Source organism: Dama dama, chromosome 20 (assembly GCF_033118175.1).
Source record: "Dama dama isolate Ldn47 chromosome 20, ASM3311817v1, whole genome shotgun sequence".
NCBI lineage: Eukaryota > Metazoa > Chordata > Mammalia > Artiodactyla > Cervidae > Dama > Dama dama.
This window is the reverse complement of record NC_083700.1, coordinates 28,317,397-28,336,850: the sequence shown is the minus strand read 5'-3', so window position 1 is coordinate 28,336,850 and position 19,454 is coordinate 28,317,397. Positions and strand designations below refer to the sequence as shown.

Sequence of the window (19,454 nt, the reverse complement as noted above, 5' to 3'; positions counted from 1 at the left end):
TGAAAAAAAAAAAGATTGTCTCTCAAATACCAAAGGAAAATTGTGTGCTTGATATGCTATGAAGTAGGGTAGTGGGGCTCCAAAGGAAAAGTACTTAGAACATGTGCAAGTCGTAAGTCAGTCTTGAACCTCTTGGAAACGGACTTCCACCTACTTTGGTTTTAGTTTACAGCTTGTTGATTGAGACCACTGGCTGATAGAGCACAATGGAGAATAACAGAGAATTAGAATATTTAATGCTGAAAACTACAGAGGAGACCATCTATTCAGATTTTCAAACTGTGCCTCAGATGCAAAAGAAAGGTTGAGAGAGTAGGGCTCTGATTCACCCTGCTTTTGAACCTCCGTCTCCTACAACTCCCTGCCCTGACAGCCATCAGAGAAGCTCCACTTGGATCTGTTCAATGTACCAGGATTTGTAAAGTTTTGTTTGTAAAATGAGTTCACTGCTTAGTGTTAGAAAACCACTGATCTATTCTGACTCCCCCAGCTTACTAATGAGTGCTCCGAGACTCAGAGAATTAAAGTGTTTTCCAAGGTCTCCCAATAGTTAAGAAAGAAATGTCCAATCTCAACTCAGGGCTTTTTCTTCAAGCAGAGATTGAGGTGAGAAATGGAGTATTTCCTGCCATATCAGTAAGCCAGGATGCCATAGTCATCAGTGATTCCAGCCCTCCAAATGTGAATTTCTGAGCACTGAGGGCACCTGGGATGGAGAACAATACCTGCCATCTGGCAGCCACAAGGCTGCAGCCACTCCCTGTGGTAAACGCTGAGGAACTCAGGATGTGAAAAAATGTGAGATACTGGCCCCAGGCAGCTGAGATGCATATGAAAGGAATGATTACAGTGAGCCCAGACTCTTGCATCTTCCCGTACAAAGAAACTCAGGAGCTGAAACTCCAATACTTTGGCCACCTGATGCAAAGAACTGACTCATTGGAAAAGACCCTGATGCTGGGAAAGATTGAAGGCAGGAGGAGAAGGGGATAACAGAGTATGACATGGTTGGATGGCATCACTGACTCGATGGACATGAGTCTGAGCAAGCTCTGGGAGCTGGTGATGGACAGGGAATCCTGGAGTGCTGCAGTCCATAGGGACACAAGGAGTCAGACTTGACTGAGCGACTGAACTGGATTCACAGGAAAGTGCTAAATTCCTTAACTTGAGATATCTGGATTTCTTCAGCTGACAATAATCTTTTGATGTTCAGACTACCTGCCCTTTGTTGTAAGACTTCTGTATAACCTAGCTCCTTCCCTCGGCTCCTTGGAGCAGTTCTCTAAAGGCGACTTGAGATACTGTCTCCCAGGCTAAGTCCTAAAAGTTTCCACTGAGCAAAACTCTCAACTTTCCGGTTGCAACTGTTTTTTAAGTTGATAGAGGAATCCCAGATGTAACAAGTTTATTTCACAGTCTGGTCCTGACCTTGTGCTGAGAAGGTGTTACTGCCATCCTGGGAAGCACGTAGTGTTTGCTAGAGCAGCTGTGATATGGCTCTATCACCATTTCCCATGTGCGTCTTTCAGACCAAGGTCACATTCTAAGTCTTGGAGGAGATATTTTGAAGGGCTCAGAGAGCATCTGTGAAGCTAACCAGGGAAATAAAAATCATTTTATCTCATTTTTACTACTTTTGAAAGGCACCTCCAGTGAAACCAAACTTAAATAAATATTTATCTGATTAAAGGTTTGTTTTAGACAGGACAAAAAAGAAAACTTCCAGAGATTTCTGTTAGGCAAAGTCCTGAGCAACATAGGGGTTATCCTATGGTTTATCCTCCGACTTTCATTAAGAAGTTCTTGATTCCCACTGGGGAAAAAAAAAACACACACAATTTTTTTTTTAATCTCTAGAAACAAAGGTTTGTTTTTTAAAAACAAAGATTTACAGCTAATAAGAAAACCAATAAGCAAAACTACAACAAAATCAGAGATGTATATAAAGGAGTAAAAGAGCACGTCATTGATGGCAAAGAGCCACTATTGACTTGTTTTGTTGTTCACTTGCTAAGTCTTGTCTGGCTCTTTGCCACTGCATGGACTGTGACCTGCCAGGCTCCTCTGTCCATGGGATTTTCCAGGCAAGAATACTGGAGTGGGTTTCCATTTCCTTCTCCAGGGGATCTTCCAGACCCAGGGATCAAACTCATGTCTCCTGCATTGGTAGGTGGATTCTTCAGCAATGAGCCACCTGGGAAACCCAAAGTTTTGTTAGTCATCCAGAAAGACTATCTAACCCACATAGTAGCTGCTGAGCATATTGACTACTGAACACTTGAAATGGGGCTGGTTCAAACTGAGATGCTTCAGAGGTGTGAAATATACACCAGAATCAAGACCTAATATGAAAACAAAAAAGTTAAAAGAATGTAAAATTGTGTAATAATTATTTATTTTATTGATTGGTATTAAAATGATATTTTGGTATGTTGGGTTAAGTAAACTGCATCATTAAAATTAATTTCACTTACTTTGTGCTGTTTTTAACATAGCTGCTAGAAAAATGTCAAATACATATTTAAATAGAATGTATTATATTTCTATTTGGACAGCACTGGGCTGGAAGTAACTAATTCATGTCCATGGCAACTGAGCTGAGAAGTTGCGTTCTTTCTAGGAATAGCTTCCTCCTTACTGATCTAGGTCTGAAACTAAAGGCCTCCATCAGAGAGTAACTCCAGGCTCTGCATGCAGGCGCTCAAATTATGTGCCTTCAGGGAGCTATAATTAAAACTATTTCCATTAGAAACTTGACTTAACCTGGGGATATGTGGTTGAACAGGTATTCAGGGTTATGAGATAGTGGTCTAAAGGGTAAATTCCACTTAAGTTGCTTTTTAAGCACCACAACGGTGAAGTCAAAACAGAATAGCAAAAACGTCCCTACCATAAATTTCTCCATTTTAAATAGGTGGGACTAGATCTGTTAAGAGCAGAAACATTAAAACCTATGTTGCTCAGGACTTTGCCTAACAGAAATCTCTGGAAGTTTTCTTTTTTGTCCTGTCTAAAACAAACCTTTAATCAGATAAATATTTATTTAAGCACAGTTTCACTGGAGGTGCCTTTCAAAAGAAATACCTGACAGAAAACAAAGCTGAAGTGTTTTGTTGGTTTCAGATATACTTCCTCTTTCTTATAAAAACAAAGTTTTGGTCTATGAGAAATGAAGAAAAGAACAATTATGAAGAGCCTGAGTTATAAAAATAAAGCAACTCAAACAAACAAATAAAGCACTTGTTTTTTTAAAGAGATAACATGATAAAAAATTCAAATTTGAAGTGGACCCAGGAAAGACTGGGCTTCCCAGGAGGCACTAGTAGTAAACAACCTGCCTGCCAATGCAGGAGATGTAAGAGATGCGAGTTTGATCCCTGGGTCGGGAAGATGCCCAGGAGGAGGGCATGACAACCCACTGCAGTATTCTTGCCTGGAGAATCCCATGGACGGAGGAGCCTGGCAGGCCACAGTCCATAGGGTCACAAAGAGTCAGACACAACTAAAGTGACCGTGCACAAGCACACGTGATAGACTGAGTAATGGCCCTCAGAGATACAAGCATCCTATTCCCTGGAAGCTGGAAACACAGCCTTATATTGCGAAAGGGACTTTGCAGGTGTGAGTAAGTAAGGCTCCTGAGTTAGGGAGATGATTCTGGATTATTCAGACAGCACCTAATGTAGTCACAAGTGTCCTTACAAGAGATAAACAGGGAGATCTGATCACAAAAGAGAAAGTAATGTGACCACAGAAGCAGAGACCAGAGTGATGTCAGCAGGGGACAGATGACCTAGGGATTCAAGGGTAATGGCAGACATAACTGGTCCCTTTTCTCCTGGTGAACAGCAAGGAAGTATCAGGAGATAGAAAGCCTCTAGCTAAGACATATGCCAGTGATGGAAGCCTTACCAGTAGAGATACATTCCTTTCGGTTTGGAAATTTTGTCTGAAATCTTCCATCCTCCAGGAAGCATTTTTAAACCATTATCAATGAATACTTCAGTTGTTTTTGTTGTTGTTCCATCACTAAGTTGTGTCTGAGCCTTTGCGACCCCATAGACTGCATCATGCCAGGCTTCCTTGTCCTTCACTATCTCCCAGAGTTTACTCAAATTCTTGTGCATTGAGTTGGTGGTGGGAATAAGTTTTCTGGACTTGTTTCTTTCATTCATTTCTTTCATTGCCTTCTTGTGCCAGACAGTTCTGCTTAGCGTGCTACGTGTGTGTGGAGGAAGGGGGAGAGCCTATCCCTGCTCTCTTGGAGCACAGTAGTGGTAAAGTGCTGTGAGGGAAAATCACAGGGAGCAAACAAGAGTGGTTCATAGGATTCCCCAGAATGATCTGGGCAAAAGAAGAAGGCTTTAGGGAGGAGGTGGCACTTAGGCAGGAAACTGAAGGAGAAATAGGAGTTGGCCAGTTAGTGTGTATACAGGGAGGAACTGAAGAGGTGTATTCCAGGTCTGTCTAGAGTCCTATGGAATTAGCATGCTAGAGGAACTACTAGAAGTTCAGTACACAGAGGTTGAAAACGAGGATTGGTAACTTCCCTGGTAGTCCAGTGGCTAAGACTCTGAGCTCTGAATGCAGGGGGCTTAGGTTTGATCCCTGGTCAGGGAACTATGTCCCATAGTGTTATAACAAAGGGTTCACAGGTGCAATTAAAGATCCTGTGTGCTGCAACTAAGACCTGGGAGCAGATATATATATATATATATATATATATATATATATATATATATATATATATGTAAACATTTTTTTTTTAAAGTGAGGCTAAAGGAGAGAGGACCACATGGGTAGTAATCTTGGGGGCCCTGGTAAATGAATTTGGACTCTACCCTAAAAACAAAGAGAAGCTGTTAATGGGTCATAAGCAGAGGAGTCATAGGCTCAAGTTTGCATTTCAAAAAAATCATCCACGTTTTGGTGTAGAGAGAGGGATTGGAAGTAAATAAGAGTGAAAATGACAGAACACTCAGAAGGTGATTACTGGCCTTTAGGCAAGAAATGATAGTGGCTTGGATGAGGATGAAAATTTCCTAATTGCAGAGCCTACTTAATCTTTGTATTTACATTTATTTATAATTTACATTAAATATCAAGTCTTTATCAATGAAGTTAGCCAGATACTGAGTAGAACTTTTATTCCTTTGCAAAGAAGTAGCAAAATATTTTTATATAAGTGAAGTTAATTTCAGTTTCAAGCTGCATTCTTATAGAATTTGTAAGTTTTACTTCAGTCGCTTTAGGGGGTCTCGTCATCTCTTCTTTGGTATGGATCTGAACGTGGGGGGATGGTATGCCGAAATCTTGCACAGGTGAACCATCTTGTCCCCTTGATGGTGTTCTGCTCTGAGACCCACCGACACATCCTTGGTCTCATCTGACCTGTGGTCAGAGGTTCACCCAGGCTTCTGCTGCACCCTCATGTCCGTATCACTTTGCAATGCTGTGTTGGTTTCTGCTATACAACATGAATCAGACATAAGTACACTTATTTCCCTTCCTCTCGGGCCTCCCTCCCATCCTTGTCCCATACTGATACCTCCTTACGTCCACTGATTCTTACATGTGTCTAAACTGTTCTCCAAGGGAAAATGTTCTGCTTCTTCCCAAACAATCTGGCTGTGGACCATACTCAGAGGCCATCTCGGCCCTGCCACATCAACATGCCACGTATCTCTCTTCTGCTCTAGAGTCATGCTTAGCGTTTCTTGTTAGCTATTGGGAACAGATTCGAAAGATATTTAGAAGGAAAAATGTTTGTACTTAATGATTTATATACGTTGAGAAAGAGGCTTCAAGAATGACTCCTAGATTTTTTTTTTTTGCACGAGAAACCAGATGGTGCCTTTCAATGAGGCGGGAACCTTGGGAGAGAAGCAGGTGCAGAGCAATGGGCTGGAATCACACGGTCACTTTAGAACATGATATGTTTGAAATATTCAAGATAAGAAGTGATTGGTAGTGAGGAGTCTGGGAGCCTGGAGCTTGAAAAAATTCTGGGGTTGAGAAAATACACAGTTGACTCAGTGGTAAAGAATCCACCTGCCAATGCAGGAGACCTGGGTTCGATCCCTGGGTCAGGAAGATGCCCTGAAGAAGGGAATGGCAATTCACTCCAGTATTCTTGCCTGGAGAAGCCCATGGACAGAGAAGCCTGGTGGGCTACAGTCTGTGGGGTTGCAAAGAGTTCGATATGACTGAGTGACTGAGCCAGCCGGTCACTTGCTGGCAGGGCCAGAAGAAAGCTTCAGGACTAAATCCATCCTTACCTTCTATATCCAGCTTCAAATAAAACATATCCATCAGCACATCTTCTCTATGTGCAAATCACTTCACTGAACAGAAAACTTCTCTGCTTAAGTGATGTCTCATTATCAGCTTGTATTTTGATATCCAACAAACTAAAAACTAAAGTTTTCAGTCTGGTGCAATAACTTTCCATTATATGTTATTTCAAGAGACACCTGTCTCCTGGCGACAGACTGTGTTTTTATATCACAAACATACACACAGCTGAAAAGAGCAATGATAAAAAATAAAAACTTAGGGACTTCCCTGGTGGTCCAGTGGTTAAGACTCTGCACTTATAATTCAGGAGGCACAGGTTTGATCCGTGGTCAGGGAACTAAGATCCCATATGCTTTTTTAATTAAAAAGCAACCCCCCCAAAAAAAACCCCAAAAACATAAACACAAAACAACTCAGGTATTTTTTTTTATCAAATATCTTTATTGTTCATTATATTATTTTATACCATAAAGACATTTTGCTCCTAAAATCTCTTCTTTCACTTACTTTAGTTCATCATTTAATCCTCAACGGCCATAACTCATGCCTCCACCCTGGGAAGAAGATAGTGAGGAGAAGGCAAGCTGGTCACTGGGATGCTGTAAATGGCAATGACACATCATTAGGAACACAGTCATGTAACAGACCAGGCCGAGAATACATCATTAAGAACCCAGACAGAAGATCATCATCTTTCATCATCATGTGAAATTAAAAAGTACCTCCAAAGGAACTGTTTACTGCTTTGTCTGCAAAAAGTGCTCCAAATAGTAAACCAAAGAGACAAAACATCCTTTAGCGGATTGTTAGAGCACTTAAGGAGGTGTAAATTGTAATTAGCCATATGCTAGACTTTCACAGCCCAATAAGAGAGATGCCTGATGGTGTAAGATCTCTGTGGCCCAGTTTTTCAGGTTAAAAGCAAAGTGGCTGTTGAGTAAGGAATAATCCACTAAGGAAAGTTACGGCGCTATTCCATTCTCTGGCTTCAAACACAACAGATGAGAACTCCTTTTGCACATGTTAGAGATTGCAATCACGTTGCTGAGTTATTATCTATGCCCAACTAGAGTGTCTGGCCTCGGAGACAGGGAGGGAGGGCCCTATTCAGTTAAAGCCCCAACCTTAAAATCATGGATCCGGGGACACATTTATTCTGTTTACAAAGGAATCAGAGTGCAAATGTGTTAACAAAGATAATATTGTTCTGTATTAACATTTCCAGGTAAGAAAAAAGTGGTTCTGAGATGGGACCTGTACCAGAGAACAGCTTCTGTGAATAAAAACAAACAAACAAAAAAACCAAAAAAAATAACCCACTAACTTTGGAGAACTTTGTTTCATGTCCTGCTGTGCCAACTACGTGACTTTCAGTGCGTCCCTGAACCATCTTAAACCTATTATCTAACCTCCCACAGCCCTAATTTAACATTTTTATAACATGGGGAGTGGGCTCAGTGATTTCTAAAAAATGACTTTCAAAATCTGTGTGTGTGTGAGTATACCTTCTCCAGTACTCTCATTTTCCTGAGAAAAACCATTAATTTCATTGGGTTTGTACAAGGTCCTATGACTAAAAAAAAGGTAAAGGGAAAAGAAAAAAATAATGCTATTTGCAGCTACATGGATTGGCTCAGAGATTATCATACTAAGTAAAGTGAGTCAGAGAGAAAAAGACAAACACTGTGTGATATTGCTTATATGTGGAATCTAAAATATGACATAAATGAACGTATTTACAGAACGGAAACAGACTCACGGACATAGAAAACAAATGTATGGTTACCAAAGTGGAAAAGGTGCTGGGGAAAGATCAATTAGGAATTTGAGATTAATAGATACATACCACTAAATAGAAAACAGATAAACAACAAAGACTACTGTATAGCACAGGGAACTATATTTAATATCATATAATAGCCTATAATGGAAAAGAATCTGAAAAAGAATATATATATATGAGTCATTTTGCTGTACACCTCAAACTAACATAAAATTGTAAATAAATTATAATTCAATTTTAAAGTTTCTTTATTAAAAAAAGAAAGGTGAAGGGGGTTTCCTTAGTTGAAGAATCCGCCTGCCAATGCAGAAGACACAGGTTTGATCCCTGATCCAGGAAGAGCCCACATGCTGCAGAGCAACTAAGCCCATTCGCCACAACTACTGAGCCTGTACTCTACAACCCACGTGCCACAACCACAAAGCCTGCATGCTACAACTCCTGAAGCCTGTGTGCCTAGAGACTGTGCTCTGCAACAAGAGAAGCCAGGGCAATGAGAAACTCATGCACCGCAACTAGAGAGTAGCCCCTTCTCTCCACAACTAGGTAAAGCCTGTGCAGCAACAAAGACCCAGCTCAGCCAAACAAATAGAAAAAAAATTTTTTTTTAAAGGTGAAGGAAGAATCCCAGGGCTAGTGAGAGGGGCAAATAAAACTGACAATACTCAAAATCTTGTGCCGGAACAGATAATTAACAGGAGGATTTGATTTGCTCTGTTTGGCTGAGAATAATATACTCATCTCATTCAAATGAAAACTGATGAAGACTTATTCATATAATTTAAGATGCAATATGATCTTCTGGCTCAAATAGCTAGATGCCAGTAATTTAAGGATGCACTTAGTTCTGAAAATCATGTGAATTTATGCACTAATGTAACTTTCTAAGTGACTTTCACTACTGTAGGGAGATAATAAGATTTGGCTAATTCTTCTTAAGGCAGATAAACATAGGGAGAAGAGCCTTTAGACTGAAGAAGACATAATGAATGCCATCATTCTTTATAATCTATTTGGTTCACATTGTTATCTTTTGATTTGGAGTCCATCTCATGATCAGATAGTAAAGAAAGCAAGGATTCAATTTCCATAGACTACAATTCCTCCTCCTTACTCTCACCCCAACCATCCCATCCAGTACAGCAACAAAGAATAAAGTCTTCACCAGAAGGCAAGGGCCACTAGGGAGAGGGAGAGGCGTTGTTGGTTTCACACTGTATTCCTCACACCTTGAACAATGTGCCCAATACAGAGTGGTTGTTCAGAACGCATTTGTTGAGTGAATTCTCATGCTTAACAATTTTCAGAATGGTTTCAGGATTGGTGACTTGTTTCTGAGACTGAGTAGATCCAGTGGATCAAACTTGATTCTCTGAAATCTACTTTGGCTTCCTACTTTTTGAAGACAATGTAAATTTCTGGTTTTAATTTGGAAAGCCCGGTTGGGGGTTCAGACTGTTAATCTGCAGGTTACCATCATGTTTTTGTGATATTCAATCAACTCTAGTGTTTCAGGCAATTCCAATAGCATCCAGACTTCAATCCTGGGGAACTTTGGGGCAACTGGCAAATTTTTCTCCCTCCTACTGAATCACAGCCTCAGCTGATCGATCCCCATGAGTATGGCAAATTCATCATTTCGGTCTGTATTGCCTTGCTGTAGAACTCTCCTATGTAAGTAGCACAGCGATGATAACAGCAACAACAACCCCTGACATTTTCATTAGAGTTGGGCACTCAGGAACCAATCTGTTGAATTAAATGAATGTCCTATTATCTAAGCTCAGTGCCTCTTGGGACAGCATGTAAAATTAGACTCTTAGCAAGCAAAACACTCTACGATCTAAATTCAAACATAATTAATGGCTAATTTCCCTCATATTTCATCTTTCTCTGTTGTAACCTCCTGAATTTTAGTCCTAATTCTATTCATATTCTTTTATTGCTAAGGTTTGAGACATGGAAATGGCCAACCCCTCCATATTAAATTTAGTTCTATTTTACTATACGCTTTCACCCACTTATGGATGATTTTTGAATGATAGCTGTTGGTTTGGGAGGCCAGATGACAGAGACACGTCCATCTCACTGCTAATTCCGTTTTCTTTTTGCTTTTCCTCCCTTTGTCTTCTTGCTCCTTCCTCCTAGACAACTGCCCTCAAAATCTGGATTCCTTGTGATCTGGTCACTCCCATCACATTCGCTGTGTTTATACCAACTTAATGTTGACAGAGGTATTTGCCCTTTGGCTATCTTTATTAAGGAATGTTGCTGTGCAATACTAACATAGTTATCCAGCATGAAGGTCTATGTAAAAGGAAAAATGTTCTTCAGATTTTAAAAAAAGACTCATTCTGGGTACATTTGGGCTGGTAACACTGATACCAAGGATTTGAAGCAACACTTAACACACCTGAAGCCTACTATCTTGCAAAGCAAATTTTAGTAGTCTTCTGGGACATCAAATTACCAAAGAAGCAAAAGCCATGACACAGTGGTTAAGTGTAAGAAAAGAAAGAAGATAATAATATCTGGGTATATTTGCTTCAAGGCTTTCTATAATTTACCAGATAAGTTACCTTTCTTCCTCACATCCCAACAAGTGTATATTTGATAGACACAGTATTTTAAACATTATTTTAATTTTTTATTATTCAAAAAACCCCAGATGTTCATTACTTCTGAGTTATAAAAGGAAATGCAGGTACCATATAAAATTATGGTAGAAAAGAACTTGAGAAAAAGAAAAATGAGTAAAGAATGGTCAGATGGGGAAAATACGCTCTCAAAATGGAACTCTTTGCTAAGAGCCACAGATGCAATACCTTGAGCCTCAGGAGAGCCTTAATTAGGCCAGCTCTTCCTTCAGCGCATGCTCAGAAGCTCTGGCACAGACTGTAAATTAGGGCAAGGAAATCCAGCAGGGGCCTTGGTGGGTTAACGCGGGGGAAGGGCAGGATCTTAAAGGGGCAATGGCCATTTAAACGAGCAATGCCTCTTGGCCCCACCATTTGCCTGAGGCCCTTAGACCTATCACCTCTGTCGGACTCCACCTTCTGTTTCCCCTACCTCAGTTAATAATACTACCTCCATTTTCCCAGTTATTGACTTCAAAAACATAAGAATCATTGCTGATTCCTCTCTCATGAGTCTGCAAAATGAATATCAATTTTTGCAGATTTTACCTTAAGTTTGACTTCACTTCTCAATCACTATTATCACTGGGTCCTGCCTGGGCCTTTACTGCATGCGTGCTAAATGGCTTCAGTCGTGTCTGACTCATTGTGAGCCCACGGACTGTAGCCCGCCAGGCTCCTCTGTCCATGTGATTCTCCAGGCAAGACTACTGGAGTGGGTTGCCATGCCCTCCTCCAGGAGATCTTCCCAATCCAGCAATTGAACCCACATCTCCTGTGTCTCCTGCATTGCAGGAGGATTCTTTACCGCTGAGCCACCAGGCAAGTAATGGTGTTCTGTGTTCTCCACTGGTGTCCTGTGCATTTTCCACTGCTGCCAATCATCTTTTACAAGTCACACCACTCAACCTTAAAGAACACTTTAGTGGTGCCCATCACTTGTAGGAAAAAGTTAAAGCTCCTTAGTACTGCATACCTGGTCTCTATCAACCCACAGACCTCATTTCTGAGGCTCCCTAGGTTGTATCTTCTTTCCTCACAATAACCAATTGCTTTTAGCATATATGTTCCAGTATAATGTGAATTAACACTGAATATATAGAAAAGTTTCTGACTCATTTAAAATATATAAAATTTAATTAAGATGAAATAACCCAATTTTTACTTAACAATTTAATTTAGCTGTGTATCATAAATATTGCTTTATAATTTTTCATTTTCACACATCATAATCTCAAAGGAAAATTTCAAAAGTTAAAAATATGACTCTTGTACCTACATAGAATGAACCCTTGTCAATGATTTTATTTTAATTGATGAAAGAACAGGTAGGATGGTAAAGCTGGTTCCAAGAGCATTTGACAAACTGGTCATTTCTAGGGGGAAAAAAAAAATATTGCTAGGTTAGATATAAAACAAGTTAATGTTTTACATGGCAATGAAATAATAGATTATTATCTTTCCTATTAAACATAGTTATTTACATCTCTACCAAACAAAAATCTACAAATTTACATGTAACTGCACAGTATCTTGGTGAAGGAGATGGCAACTCACTCCAGTATTCTTGCCTGGTAAATCCCATGGACAGAGGAGCCTGGTGGGCTACAGTCCATGAGGTTACATAGAGTCAAATTCATAGCAAATAGCCAGGTCAAATACAGGTAAATTTTCCTACTGAATTAAATAATTAAATAATTCTGGGGGTGGGCTTGTCAAATAATGCTTCATTACTACACTGAAGGGACATGCAGTTCTCTTCTTGCTTTCTTCTTATTTCTGAATGCAGGATAATTTTCCTTACCAATAGTTTTTTTTAATTAAAACACAAACACTTCACCTTAGTCTTCTTTATCAGTGTTTTGGCACCACAATAGTTACTTCTTGAGTCACCTAACAAAGTTTTCCAGAACATAACATTTTATGCCTCCTATGTTTTCTCAGATAAACCATTCTTGGAATCTCGGGTAGTTTAAAAAGAGAACAGATATATTAAACAACTATCAACATGGTAGAACAGTATTTCAGTTCTGTAGATGTTAAAATGTTGAGTAACTATGAAAATAATAACAATAACAGTGCAATCTGTAGCTCCCAAAAGTAGCAGAAAGAGAGAAGGATCATATAAAAATGTCTTTAAGACTCCAATAGATGGCCAGGAAGCAAAAAGAAAGAAGATGGTAAACATTAAACAGGAAATACTAGAAATGAGTCCAAATGTATCATTCACAATAAATATACATAGATTTAACTTACCTGTTAAAAGACAAAGATTACAGAATTGTATAAACAAATTGAAAAAGCTTTCCTTTCATAAACATGTCTAGAATATAAAACTGCAAATATGAAATAAATAAAAGGATTACAAGGTAAATAACAACAAAACCCTGATACAGCAATATTAACACTAAACAAAGAAGACAAAAAGCATTAAAAGTAAAAAGAGGTATTTTATTATGATTTAACAGGAATAATTCAATTGGTACTTTTATAAACTTTCACAAAGAAAAAGACAACTTGATAAAAACTCAAAAATGATAATGTCTAGGTCACAAGAAAATTCAGTTTCCAAGATTTCAGATCATCTTCATGGTTAAAAAAGAGCAACAACCTTTAACTGGAAACTAAAGAGATATGAACTAACAAATAGCTCATTGGTTAGAGAGGACATTACAATGTCACGGAATATTTAAAACTAAAGACAATGAAAGCACCACATGACAAAGTTGTGGGATAGAGCAAAGTAGTACTGAGAGAGAAATGCTTAAGTCTTATGTATAATTATTCCTATAAAAGGAAAATTGAAGGCAAAAAGCTAAACTTTCAAGTCACATGGGTAGTAAAAGAATTAGAGACTAGCAAAAATAAGTAACAAAAATAATTCATATAACCCATAAAACAGAAAACACATAAATTTTTTTTTTCACTTTCTTTTTTTTTTTTTAATTAGTTGGAGGCTAATTACTTCACAACATTTCAGTGGGTTTTGTCATACATTGATATGAATCAGCCATAAATTTTTAAAAATCACAAAATAAAAACTGGTTCTTCAGAAAATAATAAAGTAGACAAACTTCTAGCAAGACCCATAAGAAAAGGACAATAAAAACGAGTAATAAAAAAAAAACAGGGCATAAATACAGCTAGAGCATAATTAAAAACCCTATGAAAACAAGATGAACAAGTTTATTCCCAAAACAACAGAAAAGTAGATAAAACAGTAACACTTCTAGAAAAAAACCAAAAGTGATTCAAAAACAAAAGTCCAAAACATATGTGACAAAAATCTCCTTATATCTTTATCCATCTCTGTAATAAAGAGGCTCCCCCTGCAAAACAAGCCAAGCCTGGATGGCTTGAAGAGTTTTACCAAACAGTTGCAACTCATTTTACTAGGCTACGATAATCTTTCAGCCAAACCTAGACAAGAACTGTAACAAGAAAATGATAGGCCTATCTCACTCTCTTATGTGTAAAATTCTAGATAAAGCATTAGCTAGTCACCTTTTCTGTTCAATATCGTATTGGGCGGCATGGCCTGCAGAGTAGAATACTATGCAGTTGTTAAAACCAACCTAGGGAGGTGGGGAAATGAGGGGACTTAAGCCAGGTGGCCAGCGTCTCTAGGTCCTGCTGCATTTTTCTCCATTGCCAGCCTTTCAAATCGCTGTTTATCCTTCAAACATTTTAGCAGCCCTCACGTCCTGTCCCACAAATGAAGCTTTCATATTTTTAACCTCGTGCCTTTTTACATAACCAAGTTTATCTCAGGGTTTTGCAAGAATTTGGTTACCTGTGGCCTGACCACATAGCTAGCAGGGAGCAGGAGGAAAGAAATGTTAAACAGCACTCTTCTCCGTAGGATCTAGAACCCACTTCCACTTCCTGTATTTAAACGACTTGTACAAAAGGACAAATTTTACCAGCGGTCACCGGGTCTCCCAACCGTCATTGCGCCCCAGAGCCCCTGGCGCGGGGGGCGGGCAGGCCGTGGCTTAGACGCGGAGGCCGCCCTTCGCCTTATTTCTCCATCAGAGAGGCTGTCTACACCGGAACCCACTTCCTCTTTCCTCTCGTTTTAAGCCGCTTTAACCTCCGTTTTAACCCACCCTCTCAGAAGGAAATCTTTAACAGATAGCCCCGAGGCCCGGGGAACCGGCCTCCCGCCCCAGACTCGCGAGCTCGCGCGGCCCTCGGCCCCGCCCGCGCCAACGCGCCGCCCGCCCCGCCCTGCCCGCGCTCTCACGCCGCGCCTCGGGGCTCGCTGGCTGGGCCGAGCGGGTGCCTAGCGCACCGGGCCGGCCGGGGAGGGCCACGCCGGGCCACGCCGGAGCCGGGCTGGCGGAGGGCGGGCCGGGGCCGCTGCCAGGATCCAGCTGGGTGCTGGGCCGGGGCCGAACGCTCGGCCCGCCATGGAGGTGGAGGAGGCGTTCCAGGCGGTGGGCGAGATGGGCATCTACCAGATGTACCTGTGCTTCCTGCTGGCCGTGCTGCTGCAGGTGAGTCTCCCGCAGCTCCCACCGCTCCCTCTTCCTGACCACCCAGCTTGGGGCGAGGCGTACCCCCCAGCCCCCGACTCCCCAAAGCCCGGCCCAGCTGCCAAGGCTCTGCAAACCCCCAGGTGTGGCGAGCCTCCCCCGCCTCCACCTCCACCCCGCGCCAGGGCGGCGTTGGGCTAGACGCCACGCTTTGGCCTGCGCCCGGGAAAGCCAAGGTCGCTGGCCGGCCTGTCAAGCTTTGTCCCCGCCCAAGCCTCGGATCCTGGCCCCGTAGGCGCCCTGCTCCCCTCACCTGGAGCAGAGAAGGAATGTGTGGGGAATGAATGCTTGATCTGGCGAGCTGGTTAGTAAGAGATGCAAAATACCCTTGTTAGCTGGAATACGCTGTGGTTACGGAAAGGGAATTTCTAACCTGTGGCGCTGTCCCCTTGAAATCTTGAACAGAGAGGGTGCCCTGATCACCCGCGGACCAAAGGGCCCATCCTCTAGCTTCTGGTGTCGACTTACTATCTTTTCCTAGATTTGAGCGGGCTTCCTGTTCCAGGGGCTTTCAATGCATTGGGTTTCTTTCTTTCTTTCTGGTTTAAGTTCTGCTGGGTCATTCTGCCCAGAGCCACTTTGGGCTTGACACTGTTTTAAGTCCATAGTACCATCTGCAACGGGTGGTGTAAAAGGGAATCAGTTCTTCATGGTACAGATTTCTCCCAGACTGCCTGCACACCCCATCCTAGAAATGTGACTTCTGTATGCTCAAGGTCACTACAAATACACTTTGCCATGCAGGAGTTACTCTTCTTTGCTTTCTTAAATGGCCCTTTTTGACATTAATCACCACTTTTATTCTAGTGGCATTTTATTCATAGATCCTTTTTAGTATCTACTATGAGTCGGCCATTTTAGTTTTTCCTTCATTCAGCATATATTTAGTGAGTGCCTACTGTGTGCCTAGCAGGGGCTGCGATGTTTATAAATCGAAGTCTCTTTCCTGTGAAGTTTGCATTCTTGTGGCAGTGGGGTGAAGCAGTGTGTGCTAAGTTGCTTCAGTCGCGGCCCACTCTTTGCGACCCCATGAACTGTAGCCCGCCAGACACCTCTGTCCATGAGATTTTCCTGGCAAGAAGACTGGAGTGGGTTCCCATGCCCTCCTCCAGGGCATCTTCCCCACCCAGAGATTGAACCCTCTTCTTTCATGTCTCCCACAGAAGGCAGGCAGTTAAATAATTATAATTAACCTGTGATGGTTAATGGAATTAGTTATTCTGAGGTAAGGACAGGGTGGTCATGGATATAAGTACCAGTCCACCAGTTGCTTAAACGTTGCATAAGTCAACTGCTCAACAGGAAGATTGGGAGGGTTAGAGGTGAGGATTGACTAAGTGATTCTCTTTTCCATTAAAGTGTTTGAAAGTTCAGTTGATTTCATCATCAGGCAGTAGAACCATCTAAATGATGCACTCATAGATTAAATCAGTTCTTTCTCTAGCAAAACAAGTTCTCAGTTCACAAATATGCAATTTTCTGAAGTTCCTTTAAGTGTGTTGTTTTAGCTTTAAATGCAGTTTACTGTGGAGAAAAAGTGTTTGTGCCAAATCATAAAAGAGTATTTAATGCCAAAAACAGAATTGTAAGCATGATGCCTGATGGGTGCTTACTGGGTTGGCCAAAAAGCTTGTTCAGGTTTTTCATAGCAACTTGGGGAAAAACCCAGTATAATATTTTCTCTTTGAGAAAATTCTTTTCCTATTCTAATCAGGAATTTCAGGAACATGACCCCCTCTCTGAGTAACCTTACCTCCCCATCCCTGCACTCTACCTCCTGTGTCATTATCTTCTCACCTGACTAGCCAGGTATTCACTGACCTTAAATAACTTTGTCTTGAGTGGAGTGTGGCACTAAAAAGGCCACTATTTTGTGTTCAGGACCTGTTAAATTTCCACCACTTACCTTTTTTGGGGGGATTCCCTGGTGGCTCAGACGGTAAAGAGTCTGCCTGCAATGCAGGAGACCTGGGTTTGATCCCTGGGTCTAGAAGATCCCCTGGAGAAGGAAATGGCAACCCACTCCAGTATTCTTGCCTGGAAAAACCCATAGACAGATGCACCTTGTAGGCTACAGTCCATGGGGGTTGCAGAGTCAGACATGACTGAGCAACTTCACTTTAACCTTTTTTTGGTGGTTGACCCAGGTGGTTAGAGTTTGGTACCAGAGTGATCTAAGCCCATGACTGTTCATTGAACCCTACTTGTTGTGTGGTCAGCATTCATCATAGAAGAACTAGCTCTTAGAGTGTTAGGCATGAGTACCTGTTTATCTTGTGGGTATGGGCTGGGAAGGTACCCTGTAGCTGTGCTGATCCCAAAAGACATTAAATGCCCATCCAAGCAAAAGTGAACTCTTCACAGCTGTTACCTGTTTGTGAGGACTTAACTACCCCATAGAGCTATATCATCCAAATGGTCCTAGGGTCACTCATAGCTATCCTGGATATGAGAGTGGAGCTTCCCAGAGCCCATTCTACCAAGTCTAGTTGGTAGACTTGATGATTTGGGCTAGGGGAGCTGGCCTGCAGAGTGTGAGAACTGGAGAGCCCCATAACACAGTTGTAATGTGATGCTTTCATCATTCTTGTGGGGTTCACTTTCTCTACCAGAGGGAAAAGTAGCCATTTTTAGAGTTGATTGACTTTAATGGAAGGAGGTTGATGGCTTGTCTGCTTTTAAAACTGAAGCCCTTGTCTTCTGGTGCTCAGCGAGGGTACAGACCAATGGTTTAGCAGCCCTGCCCGAGACGGGGAGTCCTGCACATTAGGACTGCGTATTGTGGACTGCCAGGGAGAGGGACTGGGGTGGGGTTGGGGAAGGGGCCACTGCCTCAGCAGGAGTCTTTTCTGTGTTTGTGGTTTGGTGATGACCAGCTCCATCCAAGAAACACCAAGCTAGAGGGACAAAGATGGAAACCTTACAGATCCTTTTGCATTTTCTTCTTTCTAGGTTTTTTTTTTTTTTTTTTTAATGAACTCCCTGTACTTCAAACACATCCAAGTTAAAACTGAGAGGACAAAACAAAATTATAAACCACCTCTAAAGGTCTTTAGGTTAACTGTTTTCTTAGATTGTAGATACCATCATGTAACTCCTCAAACATTTTCTCAATATCCAGTTTCCTTTGGCTGGGAGACCTACCTTCACTGGCTTTGCAAACACAATCTCTGGAATCCCCATAGTGGTCAACTATCCAATACATAGAGAATAAATGCAGATTTTGTAGATTTCTTATCATCATGATGGGATCACATGCCCTGACAATGAGGATATTTGGTTTTAGTGTCTCCTGCATTGCAGATGGAATCTTTACCCTCTGAGCCGTCGGGGAAGCCCACTTTTTCATAAGCAGAAATCTAGAGGAGAAAAATTGCCTTTTGTGAAACTAGTTGTGTTATAAACAAGCAATGAGATTTCTACTTTTTTAGCTAGAAAAATGCTTACCCACCCCCGAAATATACAAACCCTCCTTTGTGTGCGCTCAGTCGTGTCCAACTCCTTGTGACCCCATGGACTGTAACCCGCCAGGCTCCTCTGTCCGTGGGATTTTCCTGGCAAGAATACTGGAGTGGGTTGCTATTTCCTACCCCAGGGGATCTTCCCAACCCAAGCTGCGTCTCTCATATCTCCTGTATTGGCAGCTGGATTCTTTACCACTGTGCCATGTAGGAAGCCTCACCCTCCTTTGGGTAGGCGGTAAATATTTGTAATATTAAAATATGAGTAATTCTATTTACTTTATTACCATTTCTGTTTTCTAATCATGATTCAAAGTTGATGTTGTCATCACTGTTTTGTGTTTGTGTGTGCTTATTTGCCAGACCATTTGGAGGAAAGTTGGAATACAAATCTTTGCTTCTTGATGCCTTTGGACATAAAGTAGAAAAGGACCCTACTTCTTTGTTCTGAGTCAGAGATTTCAGCTCCCTCATTTTGCTCAGGATTATGAATCATAGGTTGTGGTATAATTTGCACAGAATTTAAAACACCCATTAATCAATAGGAACATGTAACCTGTAATAAGCCTTCGTTTCACCTGCAGAATTCAGATACTGCTGTGAACCTCAGCTTGAGATACAGTACTCTGGTGTTTGGAGTGCATTATTTTTATATAAACTCTTAATAACCTCAATGATACTTTTCAGCTCCTAAAGCTGCCAGTATTTTCATATCATTCATGCAATAAATATCTTT

The 19,454-nt window shown here is 41.3% G+C and overlaps 1 protein-coding gene across 7 annotated transcripts in view; it reads left to right on the top strand.

Moving 5' to 3' along the window:
* Positions 1–15,051: 15,051 nt before the first annotated feature.
* Positions 15,052–19,454, top strand: part of SLC22A15 (solute carrier family 22 member 15) — a 98,405-nt gene continuing 94,002 nt past the window's right edge. For 6 of the 7 annotated variants that reach the window (XR_009689050.1, XR_009689051.1, XR_009689052.1 and 3 more), the window contains exon 1: positions 15,052–15,218. Coding sequence is in view for 2 of the 7 variants with exons in the window: in XM_061121070.1 (XP_060977053.1) it covers positions 15,132–15,218 (87 nt within the window). In the remaining 5 variants the exon portion in view is untranslated. The remainder of the gene's footprint in view (positions 15,219–19,454) is intronic. The other variant, XM_061121071.1, reaches the window with a different exon arrangement.